Below are 12032 nucleotides of genomic sequence, written 5' to 3'. Positions count from 1 at the left end.
GTTTACAGTCCAGGGGCTGAGTGTCCTGTACGTACCGCTGTCCGAACATCAGTGTGGACTTTGTCTCAGCCTCGTTGTAGGCGGAGGGCGAGGCACAGATGACCATGGTGGTCCTACAGTTGCCACCCAGAGAGTCCTGCAGGATACGGGTCATCTTACTGTCTCTGTAAGGGACATAGGTCTGGAGAAAGGAGGAGAGAGGGACTTGAGCTTCAATCTAAAAACACTCATTACTTTGTTCCGGAGAATAATACTGAAAACCTGGGCTGAACTCTGTAATACAAGAGTAAATTGTACAGGTACTGAAAACCTAGATTACAAGTGTTTAGACATGCGTGTATGACTTGTGCATGAGACACTCCTTTGATTCCTCCCATATTTTATCATTCGTTCCTAACTTGAAAATATCCTCATTAGAAAAATATGCTGATATTCTCCCTTTTGTTAGAACAGCTGTTTGTTGACACCCTATTCCCCATATTGTGTACTACTTTTGACCAGAGTTTGGTTAAGAATAAGTTGACTATTTAGGGAATAGGGTGTAATTTACAGTCATTCTCCCCAGCCCAGAGGGAGCAGAGTGGTATTATGTTATCTCACCGAGCCTTCGGCAAGGGCAGAGATGACGTTGCCCAGCGCAGACAGGGATTTGTTGATGTTTTTAGCTTCTTCCAGCACCGCTCCCTCAGCTCCAGTTTTACCCACCTAGACACACAATTTTTAAGAGATCACAATCCAACACACAAGCCCTCATGACACCACTGGTACAAGACTATCACAGGGCATTACATCACCCAAAATTCTAAGAAACAGCATCTGTCCCAAATGGCACCCTTTTCTTGATTTAGTGCACTATTCTTATGAAAAGTAGTGCATTATATAGGAAAAAGGGAGCCATTTGGTTGTGTTCCATATCTAACTCAGAAAGAAATCTTAAAGATGATACAGAACACTAGAAATATTGATACTAATTTGAAACAAAAACAGATAACGAAAAAGGGAAACGAAGCATGTGAAAGGCTTTGCTTGAGTTTAGTCCCATCCTTTGGATTATGATCAGATTACTGCTGTTGTCGTGTGAGTAAGGAGTAACAACATATATGTGCTAAATAGGGTTGAATGGCGGGAAACCGGTTATCGAGATTTACTGCTCAACACACTTGTCCGGGACAAATAACTGCGAGACACCCGTAAATAATAACTGTATATATCTGTATATTACTGTATATAAACAGCATGATGTGAAATGGAACTTAAATGATATGCTATGACTAAATCTTGCTTCTCTGCAGTCTTCTCTCGGCATGATCAATAATCAACGCTCATGCGGGGAGTTTCTCCCATTCCTCTAAAGCTCTGTCAGGTTGGATGGGGAGCGTCGCTGCACAGCCATTTTCAAGTCTCTCCAGAGATGTTTGATGGGGTTCAAGTCCAGGACCTGGCTGGGCCAATCAAGGACATTCAGAGGCATGTCCCGAAGATACTCCTGCATTATCTTGGCTGTGTGCTTAGGATTGTTGTCCTGTTGGATGGTGAAATTCTTCCCCAGTCTAAGGGCCTGAGCGTTCTGGAGCAGGCTTTCATCAAGGATCTCTGTACTTTGCTCTGTTCATCTTTCCTTCGATCCTGACTAGTCATCCAGTCCCTGCCACTGAAAAACATCCCCACAGCATGATGCTGCCACCACGCTTCTCCAGACATGACGCTTGGTATTCAGGCCAAGGAGTTCAATCTTTGTTTCATCAGACCAGAGAATCTTGTTTATGGTCAGAGTCCTTTAGGTGCCTTTTGGCAAATTTCAAGCAGGCTGTCATGTGCCTTTTACTGAGGAGTGTATTCCGTCTAGATGATATACCATAAAGCCATGATTGGTAGAGTGCTGCAGAGACTGTTGTCTTTCTGGAAGTTTCTCCCATCTCCACAGAGGAATTCTGGAGCTCTGTCAGAGTGACCATTGGGTTCTTGGTCACCTCCCTGACCAAGGCCCTTCTCCCCGATTGCTCAGTTTTCATAGAGCTGGCCGCTCGGCGATGGAAGCCACTGTTCTTGGGGACCTTCAACGCTGCAGAAGTGTGTTGGTACCCTTCCCCAGATCTGTGCCTCCTGTCTCAGAGCTCTAGGAACAATTCCTTCAACCTCATGGCTTGGTTTTTTAGCTCTGACATGCACTGTCAACTGTGGAACCTTAAATATACAAACACGTGTGTGCCTTTCCAAATCCTGTCCAATCAATTGAATTTACCACAGGTGGTCTCCAATCAAGTTGTAGAAACGTCAAGAATGATCAATGGAAACAGGATGCACCAAAGATCAATTTCGAGTGTCATAGCAAAGGGTCTGAATACTTATATAAATAAAGGTATTTCATTTTTCATTCAGTATAAATTTACAACAAAAAATGTTTTCGCTTTGTCATTATGGGGTAGTGTGTAGATTGATGAGGGAAAAAACAATTCATTCAATTTTAGAATAAGGCTTTAAAGTAACAAAATGTGGATAAAGTCAAGGGGTCTGAATACTTTCCAAACTCTCCGGTTTTGGCGGGAAAAAACAGGAGTAAAACTACTTATTTTCAAGATGGAACATTTGTAAAATACCGGGAAAATATTCAACCCTCATGCTAAAGATGTGGCAAAAGTAGCCGTTTCCGAGCCAGAACGGCTCATAGGACAGGATCTTATCTCCTATTTCTGTACTGTGAGGCAGGCAGCTTGAGATACTAGCTAGTTGTGGCAGAATAGCTAGTTATGACCAAATGTTCAGATCAATAGCTGCCTGCTAGGCCATATCTACAGTAGGAGAAAGCAGGCATTGTGCAAAAGTGAATGTGTTGAACTTGAACACCAAGATGGAGACAAAGGGAGGAACCAGAGGAAAAGTATAGGGAGGAAGAAAAGGCTAATGCTCCATCCCCATTTTCCACAAGTGTGCACCTGCACTCTCCTCGTCATGCATTTAAATTTAAAAAGATTGGTATAAGCACTGGCTGGACTGAGTTACCACCATTGTAAAAATCCATGCCCGAATTGGGTTATTGCACACTTCTGGAAAATGGTGAATGATCAAAACGCAGACACAGAAAAGGCACAGAGAAAGAAACGATGGAGACATACTTTTTCGCTACCGGCCAGATCGACAAGGTAGAGCTTGCCGCTGAGTTTCTGCTCTGTAGCAGTGTTCTCCTGCTTCACGTTGATTTGGAAGATACTGTGACTTCTGGAGCTGTGCTCATTCATGTCTATAAAAACACACATACGTTAACACAATATAACAAATATATTGCTAACAGAAACAAAGAATTTGATGGCCATGATTCTGTGAGGAATCTAATGAATTAATGTGTATTTATAAAAGTCTACATTAAGAATATATTTCATTGCTAGCATCATTGTCATAATCTTTCACTTTCAGTTGAAAGGACTGCTCAGTAATGTTTTATTTTCTAGAGAAAACTAGCTTAGTTCAAGTACTACTGTGTATATTAACTTGTGTCTACAGATATTCATGTTTCCTGGTCAGGAAAAAGCCTGGTCCTAATTATGTAACGGCTGTGTAATTGCATCCTAAATGGCACCCTGTTCACTAAATAGTGGATTACTTTTGACCACACCCCTATGGACCCTGGTCAAAAATAATCACTATAAAGAGTGAAAGGTGTCATTTAGGACGTGGCTTGGTAGATCAGGAGATGCAGGCTGAGGATCATAATGAACCCATGAGTAGCAGGCGGGACTGAAACGGTCCCAGTGTTGGACTGACTCACTTGTGACGGCCACGTGTCGGTTGGATTTGCCCTCGTCAATAGTATCCATGACCTCCTCGGGGCTGCAAACAAAGCGCTCGGTACACCCCTGGGGACACAAGGAACCAAGGAACCACTGTGATTTAACATGGTAGACAAAGAGACGATTATGATGAAAAACTTAGATAACATTGACATTAAAGTCGCGGATAATCAGGAAGTTATATCGGTATTGTAAAGTGCTTTGACTTTCTCCAACCCACAAATAGGATGCATCCGAAGTAGTACTATTTCCTATATAAGTGCACTACTTTTGACCAGCGTCCACAAATCCAGAAGTAGTGCACGACAAAGGGAAAAGGGTATCATTTGAGACGCACTATTCTACAGATGTCTTACCATTTCATCCACCTGACCAACCAACCGTTTCATGGATCCATATATGGTACCATTTACCAGTGCATTCGGACAGTATTCAGACCCCTTGAATTTATCCACATTAGGTTACAGCCTTATTCTAGAATGGATAACATTAATTTATCCTCATCAATCTACACACAATACCCCAAAATAACAAAGTGACATGTTTAGACATTTTTGCAAATCTATAAAAAACAAAAATACCTTATTTACATAACTATTCAGACCCTTTGCTATGAGACTCAAAATTGAGCTCCGGGGCATCCTGTTTCCATTGACTTTACTTCAGATGTTTCTACAACTTGATTGGAGTCCACCTGTGGTAAATTCAATTAATTGGACTGGATTTGGAAAGGCACGCACACACATCTAGATATTGTTCCAGTTCATAGAGCAAAAACCAAGACACAAGGTTCGAAGGAATTGCCCGTAAAGCTCTACTTTAGGTCCCCAAGTGGTCTTCCGCATTATTAAAGGAAATAAGTACCACCAAGACTTTTCCTAGAGCTGGCCGCCCGGCCAAAATGCGCAATCGCGGGACAAGAGCCTTGGTCAGGGAGGTGACCAAGAACCCGATGGTCACTCTGACAGAGCTCCAGACTTCCTATGTGGAGATGGTTGTCCTTCTGAAAGGTTCTCCCATCTCTGCAGCACTCCACCAAATCAGGCCTTTATGGTAGAGTGGCCAGATGGAAGCCACTCCTTAGTAAAAAAAGGCACATGACAGCCCACTTGGAGTTTGCCAAAAGTAACCTAAAGACTCTCAGACCATAAGAAACTAGATTCTCTGGTCAAATGAAACCAAGATTGAAGGCTTTTGCCTGAATGCCAAGAGTCACGTCTGGAAGATACCTGGTACTATCCCTACGGTGAAGCATGGTTGTGGCAGCATCAGGCTATGAGGATGTTTTTCAGCGTTAGGGACTGGGAGACTGAGGTTGAAGCAAAGATGAATGAAGCAATGTACAGAGAGATCCTTGACGAAAACCTGCTCCAGTGCGCTCAGGACCTCAAACAAGGGCAAAGGTTGACCTTCCAACAAGACAATGACCCTAAGAACACAGCCGAGACACCGCAGGAGTGGCTTCGGGACATGTCGAGTGGGCCAGCCAGAGCACGAACTTGAACCAGATCTAACATCTCTGGAGAGGCCTGAAAATAGCTGTACGGCAACGCTCCACATCCAACCTGACAGAGCCTGAGAGGATCTGCAGAGAAGAATGGGAGAAACTCCCCAAATACAGGTGTGCCAAGCTTGTAGCATCATACCCAAGAAGACTCGAGGCAGGTAAATCGCTTCCAAATGTGCTTGAACAAAGTACTAAGCAAAGGGTCTGAAAACTTATGTAAATGTACAAAGAATTCTAAATACCTGTTGTTTTTGCTCTGTCATTATGGATAGTGTGGGAGTAGATTGAGGAGGGAACAAAACAATTTAATACCTTTTAGAATAAGGCTGTAACGTAACAAAATGAGGAAAAAGTCAGGGGTCTGAATATTTTCCGAATGCATTGTTGATGCGTTTGGTTCACTTGACCATAAATAAGAGACTTACCTTGACGTAGGGCACCCTGTTTTTATCCTCATGTACAGACAGGTTGTTCTTTGTTACTGCAGAGGGGGGAAAAACACATTTTATTATTATTACATTACTTATGATGTTGATCACAATATTAACAAGGAATCGTCAACAGGCAGGTTAAAAGCACAAAGCAGCCACTAAATATTTTATTATTTTCATCTGAATGCTGCAGGTTATAAGTACACTGTCTAGACAGAAACAACTCAATTGAAGTACAGTTGAAGTCGTAAGTTGACATAAACTGAGGTTAAAAGTATTTGGCTAAGGTGTATCACAGTTCCTGACATTTAATCCAAGTGAAAATTCCCTTTCTTAGGTCAGTTAGGATCACCACATTATTTTAAGAATGTGAAATGTCGGAATAATAGTAGATAATTATTTATTTTCAGCTTTTATTTATTTCATCACATTCCCAGTTGGGCAGAAGTTTACATACACTCAATTAGTATTTGGTAGCATTGCCTTTAAATTGTTTAAATTGCTTGGATCAAACATTTTGAATAGTCTTCCACAAGCTTCCCACAATAAGTTGGGTGAATTTTGGCCAATTCCTCCTGACAGAGCTGGTGAAACGGAGTCAGATTTGTAGGCCTCCTTGCTCACACACTTTCAGTTCTGCCCACACATTTTCTATAGGATTGACATCAGGGCTTTGTGATGGTCACTCCAATAGCTTGACTTTGTCCTGATTAAGCCATTTTGCCACAACTTTGGAAGTATGTTTGGATCATTGTCCATTTGGAAAACCCATTTGCGACCAAGCTTTAACTTCCTGACTGATGTCGCTTCAATATATCCACATAATTGTCCTGCCTCATGATGCCATCTATTTTGTAAAGTGCACCAGTCCCTCCTGCAGCAAAGCACCCCCACAACATGATGCTGCCACCCCCATGCTTCAGTTGGGATGGTGTTCTTCGGCTTGCAAGCTTCCCCCTTCTTCCTCAAAACATAATGGTCATTAGGGTCAAACAGTTCTATTTGTTTCATCAGAACAGAGGACATTTCTCCAAAAAGTACGATTTTTGTCCCCATGTGCAGTTGCAAACCGTAGTCTGGCTTTTTTGTGGCGGTTTTGGAGCAGTGGCTTCTTTCTTGCTGCGAGGCCTTTCAGGTTACGTCGATATAGGACTCGTTTTACTGTGGATAAAGATACTTTTGTACCTGTTTCCTCCAGCATCTTCACAGGGTCCTTTGCTGTTGTTCTGGGATTGATTTGCACTTTTTGCACCAAAGTACGTTCATCTCTAGGAGATAGAACACAGTGTTAAAACTTGTGCACTATTGTTTGTACAGATGAACATGGTACCTTCAGGCGTTTGGAAATTGCTCCCAAGGATAAACCAGACTTGGAGGTCTACCATTTTCTTTCACTCAGGTCTTGGCTGATTTCTTTAGATTTTCCCATGATGTCAAAAGCAAAGAGGCACTGAGTTTGAAGGTAGGCCCTGAAGTACATCCACAGGTACACCTCCAATTGACTCAAATTATGTCAATTAGCTTATCAGAAGCTTCTAAAGCCATGAGATAATTTTCTGGAATTTTCCAAGATGTTTAAAAGGCACAGTCAACTTAGTGTATGTACATTTCTTGACCCACTGGAATTGTGAAAGTGAAATAATCTGTAAACAATTGTTGGAAAAAATTACTTGTGTCATGCACAAAGTAGATGTCCGAACCGACTTAAACTATAGTTTTGACAACAAGAAATGTATGGTGTGGTTGAAAAACGAGTTTTAATGACTCCAACATAAGCGTATGTAAACTTCCGACTTCAACTGCATGTATGTTTGCATGTGTGTGAGGGGGAGTGATTACCCAACAGACGATGTCTGCGACCCAAATGGCACCCGATTCCCTATACAGTGCACACATTTTCACCAGAGCCCTACCCGTCCTGGTGAAAAGTAATGGACTATATGAAATAGAGCGCCATTTGGGACACAGACTAAATCCCAAGAATGGTCAAATGAGGATGCTTGCTTTGCCGTAACATACAGTACGTACCATCCAGTAGGTCCTTGATCCTGTCCAGGTAAATTTCAAAATATGAAACCTGCAACAGAGAGTCCTCAGATTAGAAACAATCTAGCTGGGCAGTGTTTTTGATTCGGATTATGTAGCTGATGTGGAATAGCTAGCTAGTTAGTAGATTCACATGGCGCGTTCTGTCTTTAGGTACATTTTTCCCCCTTTTATTTGGCAACCGAATCACTTGAGGCCAACTGTGTGGTTGAAGTGCTCCGTACCTTGATATGGAACTCCAAGTTCTCATCCATTGAGTAGATGTAGTTGAAGATGTCCTGGACTATTCTGGGGATGATCCCCATACCATCCGGGTCATGGAGGCTACCCTTTACAGGACAAAGACAGGTTTCCGTCAAACATAGAACAGTTGACAACAGGGTTGGGGTCAAGATGTTATTTAAATTCCAATTCAATGCAGGAAGTAACCTAAAATTCCAATTTTACTCAACTTTCTTTGAGAGCATTTAAGGAATTTAATTTTACTTTCTTCATTGACAATTTAAATGGAATTGACCCCAATCCCAGTTGAAATCATTTGACCAAACCCATTAAGATAGAAGCATGTATAATTGCATAGGCCTCGCTCTGCCTCACCTCCATGGTGTGTGTCTTTCCAGACGATGTCTGCCCAAAGGCAAATATAGTCCCGTTGTAGCCCTCAAGGACATCTGTGTATGTAGCAAAAGACATTGAGAACTTAAAACAATTACTTTAAAACTGCCTAGAAGGTTTGCACTGGTAGGATAGTGCCACAGGATAGTACCTTTAACAATCTTTTGAGCAGAGGCTTTGTACATCTGCTCCTGTGTCGTATTGGACCCGAACACCCGGTCAAACATGAACGGTTTACCCTGTAAAACGAGAGGGAAAGTCAAATCAGCAACAAAGAACACTTAGGCCTCTCAAGAACAACAAGGTAATTAGGAAAAGTATCCAAAACAGAATTACTGTAAATTGCACTAATGTTAACATTTACTTAGGGCTGAGTAGTATACTGTATTTTACTATAACACACACAGGTATTGATGCAAGGACCGGTTTGTGTTTCTATATGACCTTTTATAACAGTTAAGACTGACCACAGTAAGTCAACTGGTCAATTGTTTGGTGTTTTTTTTTTTTTTACTTGAGTCGTGGCAAATATATATTTTTTTATGTTATTGCACACGAGACACCCGTCCGATTCATGCCTGTCTGAGTGAACTATTCCATTGCGGAGACGGCACACCAGTAGTACATTACCTTTTCTTTCTGATTGTTTTAGCTTACCATCATCACTGTGGCACGTCTCAACATAATTTATTTCTTCACCTCAAACAGCAAGTAAACAAAAGTATTTTTTTATATCCATTGAGAATGACAATAGTTCAACTTGTTCAAATTGTTGCAGCGCTCTACCTATCAATAACCACTCAGCATGGGGGGGGGTGGGGGGGTGTAATGCTCTATTCCGGTGGAAACAGCATAAAAAAAGGCCTACATTATTACTTTTTATCCCTGAGCCTACAGCTGCATGTCAGGAGCTCACTGTCGCAGGAAATATTATACGTTGTAAGTTTGCTAACATGAGCTTCGGGCCTGACTAAGTTTAAATTGTTGAAATAATGTTTCAAGTTCCTCGCAGACAGGCCATGTGTAGCCAATGTGATTTTGGATATTAATTTTTTTTATTTAAAAAAAAATCAGGATATTTTCCACATGCAAGGCTACTTTTACATATAGGCAATGGCAATAAACATTTTAAAAAGTGTCATTTTCATTAAGATAGTATTTTGATTAACCACATGACATTGATTTTGAGAAGATTTGATTATAAATTAAATGACTGTTCCACAAAAATGTGGATTTGAAAATCAGTAGAAGTGGTACGATAACTTGGCACTCCAAATTGAATAAGTTGCCGAACCCTGGTGTAGCCTATTACCGGCAACTTCAGGAGCATAATGGAAGAACCTGCAAAGGACAGCAGCAAGGGGGGGGGGGCATTAGACAAGCTCAGTATTCAAACATAGCGTGTTGATATATGGGAAAATACATACAAATTTAGACCAATCAACAACAAAATATTTTTGCTGGGAACGGCCCTACAGTATTTCAATGTTTGGTTTGTTAAATGTGATAACACTTGGCAGAGTGGCGCATGTCAATTTTTGTTTTTGCTACTTGAATCATCACTCTCCCCTCTTCTCCTACTTCCCACACCAAGCCCTGCCCCGTCACTTAGGGAGAGCAGTTGTTGTGTGACCACGGAGTCACGAGCACTTGCCGACACGTTGCCTTTCACAAGATGCGGGTCACAGCGATGCTGCTTTCTACTTTGCTTCTTAATATAAATCCACAAGCATATAGTGTATCTTACTGTCTGCAAACTGCAAGTTTATCTTCGCAGGTTGTGGCTAAAATAAATTGTGTTAGACACTAAAGCTAATTGCTATTTAGCTGGCTAGCTAGTTCACCAACTGTACAAGAGTCAGAGAAAACGTAGCTAGCTAATACAGCCTGAAACCAGTGCTCGTGTATGCTTAAATAAGAACGTTGGAACGATATCCTATAAAATCAGAGGGATAGGCGAAGCCTGAATGGGTTAGCTACAGAATTAGAGTCTCCTGGTTAACACTGACCGAAACTTTGGTTCCTACCCGGTCATGTCAAACAATGTAGTTAAAGTGCTGTCCGCTATATTCTAACAATAGACATTTGAACAATTATATTTATGTTCCAATAGTTCACATAAGTCCTTTGTTCTAAATCGCAATTCAAAATTGCAATTTGACCTAGATTTATATGATGCAGAGCATATGATGTCGTGTGGAAATGATAAAACGAGGGCAGGAAATGCAGAATTTCATGAAAATTATACATTTGGAGGGACACTAGTTTCGGTTTGCTCCTAGCATTACTTGGCTAGGTCGAAGCGAATGCATGTGCCTCGCATACTCCCTTAAAAGACTGCATGAAAAACAAGGACAAACCATAATATTGCCGCTCGATACGCTGTAGCACCAGTTCTTCAAACGTGAGTCAGAATAGTCTGAAGATAAATCAAGGAATCTGTCATTAGATATTTTTGCAACGGTCTTAAGTCGCAGAATTTTACATCCAACTAAGCTATTCGGTGCAGTATTTGTCAAGTGCAAACTTGCATGAAAAAATAGTTGTCTCTTGTTGATGACAAACACCTCATTGAATAATCCCTACTAAGTAGTAGTAGTAGTAGTACAGTTGACCAACCACCGACGAAGGGGCTTAGACTTGGGTCACCAAACTTTGACTTGTCTCAAGAAAATATGTGAGGAAATAGCTCCCAAAAAAACTCATATGTGCAAACTGGCAGGCCACGTTTTGACCTTAAGGCGGGAGAAAGTCCCATGTAAGTCGCTCTGGATAAGAGCGTCTGCTAAATGACTTAAATGTAAATGTAAATGAAATCACTTAGAATGTATGCGTTGCCACAATAGGGACGTGCACTACTCAAAGGATTTTATTACTTTTATTCAAAAACAAAAAACTGTCAAAATATTGTGATTCATTTTTGCCATATCTCCCTACATTTACTTGAGCCCTTTTATATGAGGTTGCATAGGCCTACTGATACAGCCTAGCTTATTATACAAGGTGTGTATACTGTATAGGCCTAATAGCCAGGTCTATATATTAGACAACGGACCTCCATTTTAATACTTTACCATTATTCTAGAATGAACAAATCAACCAACAAATTATAAAACAGGTACAGAGCATTCGGGAAATATTCAGACCCCTTTACTTTTCCCACAATTTGTTATGTTACAGCCTTATTCTAAAATGGATTACATTTGGGAATTTTCCTCAAATCTTCACAATACCCCATAATGAGCAAAAACATTTTTGTAAATGTATTTTTATTTTTCCTGCATGGAATTCTGGGGTGCATGCTGATCAAGCTGACAATTTTGGACTAAATTAAACTGAGTAGTAAGTACATATTTGACCTAAATCGGACTGGCAATGAGTAAGGATAAATATTCAAGTGAAAGATGTTATCGAAGATAAACACGGTGAACATAGCGGATTAAGTCGATCACCGAGCCCAACTCCATGACGTGGTAGAGGCCACCATCACAGCCATAACAGTGATGGGAGGTTCATCTCTCATGGCAGAATTTGAAGTTATTTTGACAAGAAACAACCGGCAAAATGCTAATCTCTATTGATGGCATGAACACTAGTCAAGGGAGAAATTATAAACAGATGACCCATATTGAGAAGAAGAATGAGGAA

General features: G+C 41.0%; 1 protein-coding gene across 1 annotated transcript in view; it reads right to left on the bottom strand.

Moving 5' to 3' along the window:
* The window catches only part of LOC118374584 (kinesin-1 heavy chain), a 42127-nt gene that overhangs the window by 14286 nt on the left and 15809 nt on the right, over positions 1–12032 (bottom strand). Inside the window, exons 2-10 of the mRNA XM_035761039.2 lie at positions 8536–8623; positions 8367–8440; positions 7994–8098; positions 7752–7800; positions 5718–5773; positions 3764–3851; positions 3114–3238; positions 601–705; positions 36–181 (exon numbers count right to left, since the gene is read on the bottom strand). Coding sequence (XP_035616932.1) covers positions 36–181; positions 601–705; positions 3114–3238; positions 3764–3851; positions 5718–5773; positions 7752–7800; positions 7994–8098; positions 8367–8440; positions 8536–8623 — 836 coding nt within the window. The remainder of the gene's footprint in view (positions 1–35; positions 182–600; positions 706–3113; positions 3239–3763; positions 3852–5717; positions 5774–7751; positions 7801–7993; positions 8099–8366; positions 8441–8535; positions 8624–12032) is intronic.

This window comes from Oncorhynchus keta, chromosome 4 (genome assembly GCF_023373465.1).
Source record: "Oncorhynchus keta strain PuntledgeMale-10-30-2019 chromosome 4, Oket_V2, whole genome shotgun sequence".
In the NCBI taxonomy this organism is placed as follows: Eukaryota; Metazoa; Chordata; class Actinopteri; order Salmoniformes; family Salmonidae; genus Oncorhynchus; species Oncorhynchus keta.
Note: the sequence above shows the minus strand (reverse complement) of the source record. Positions and strands in the feature narration are given on the sequence as shown.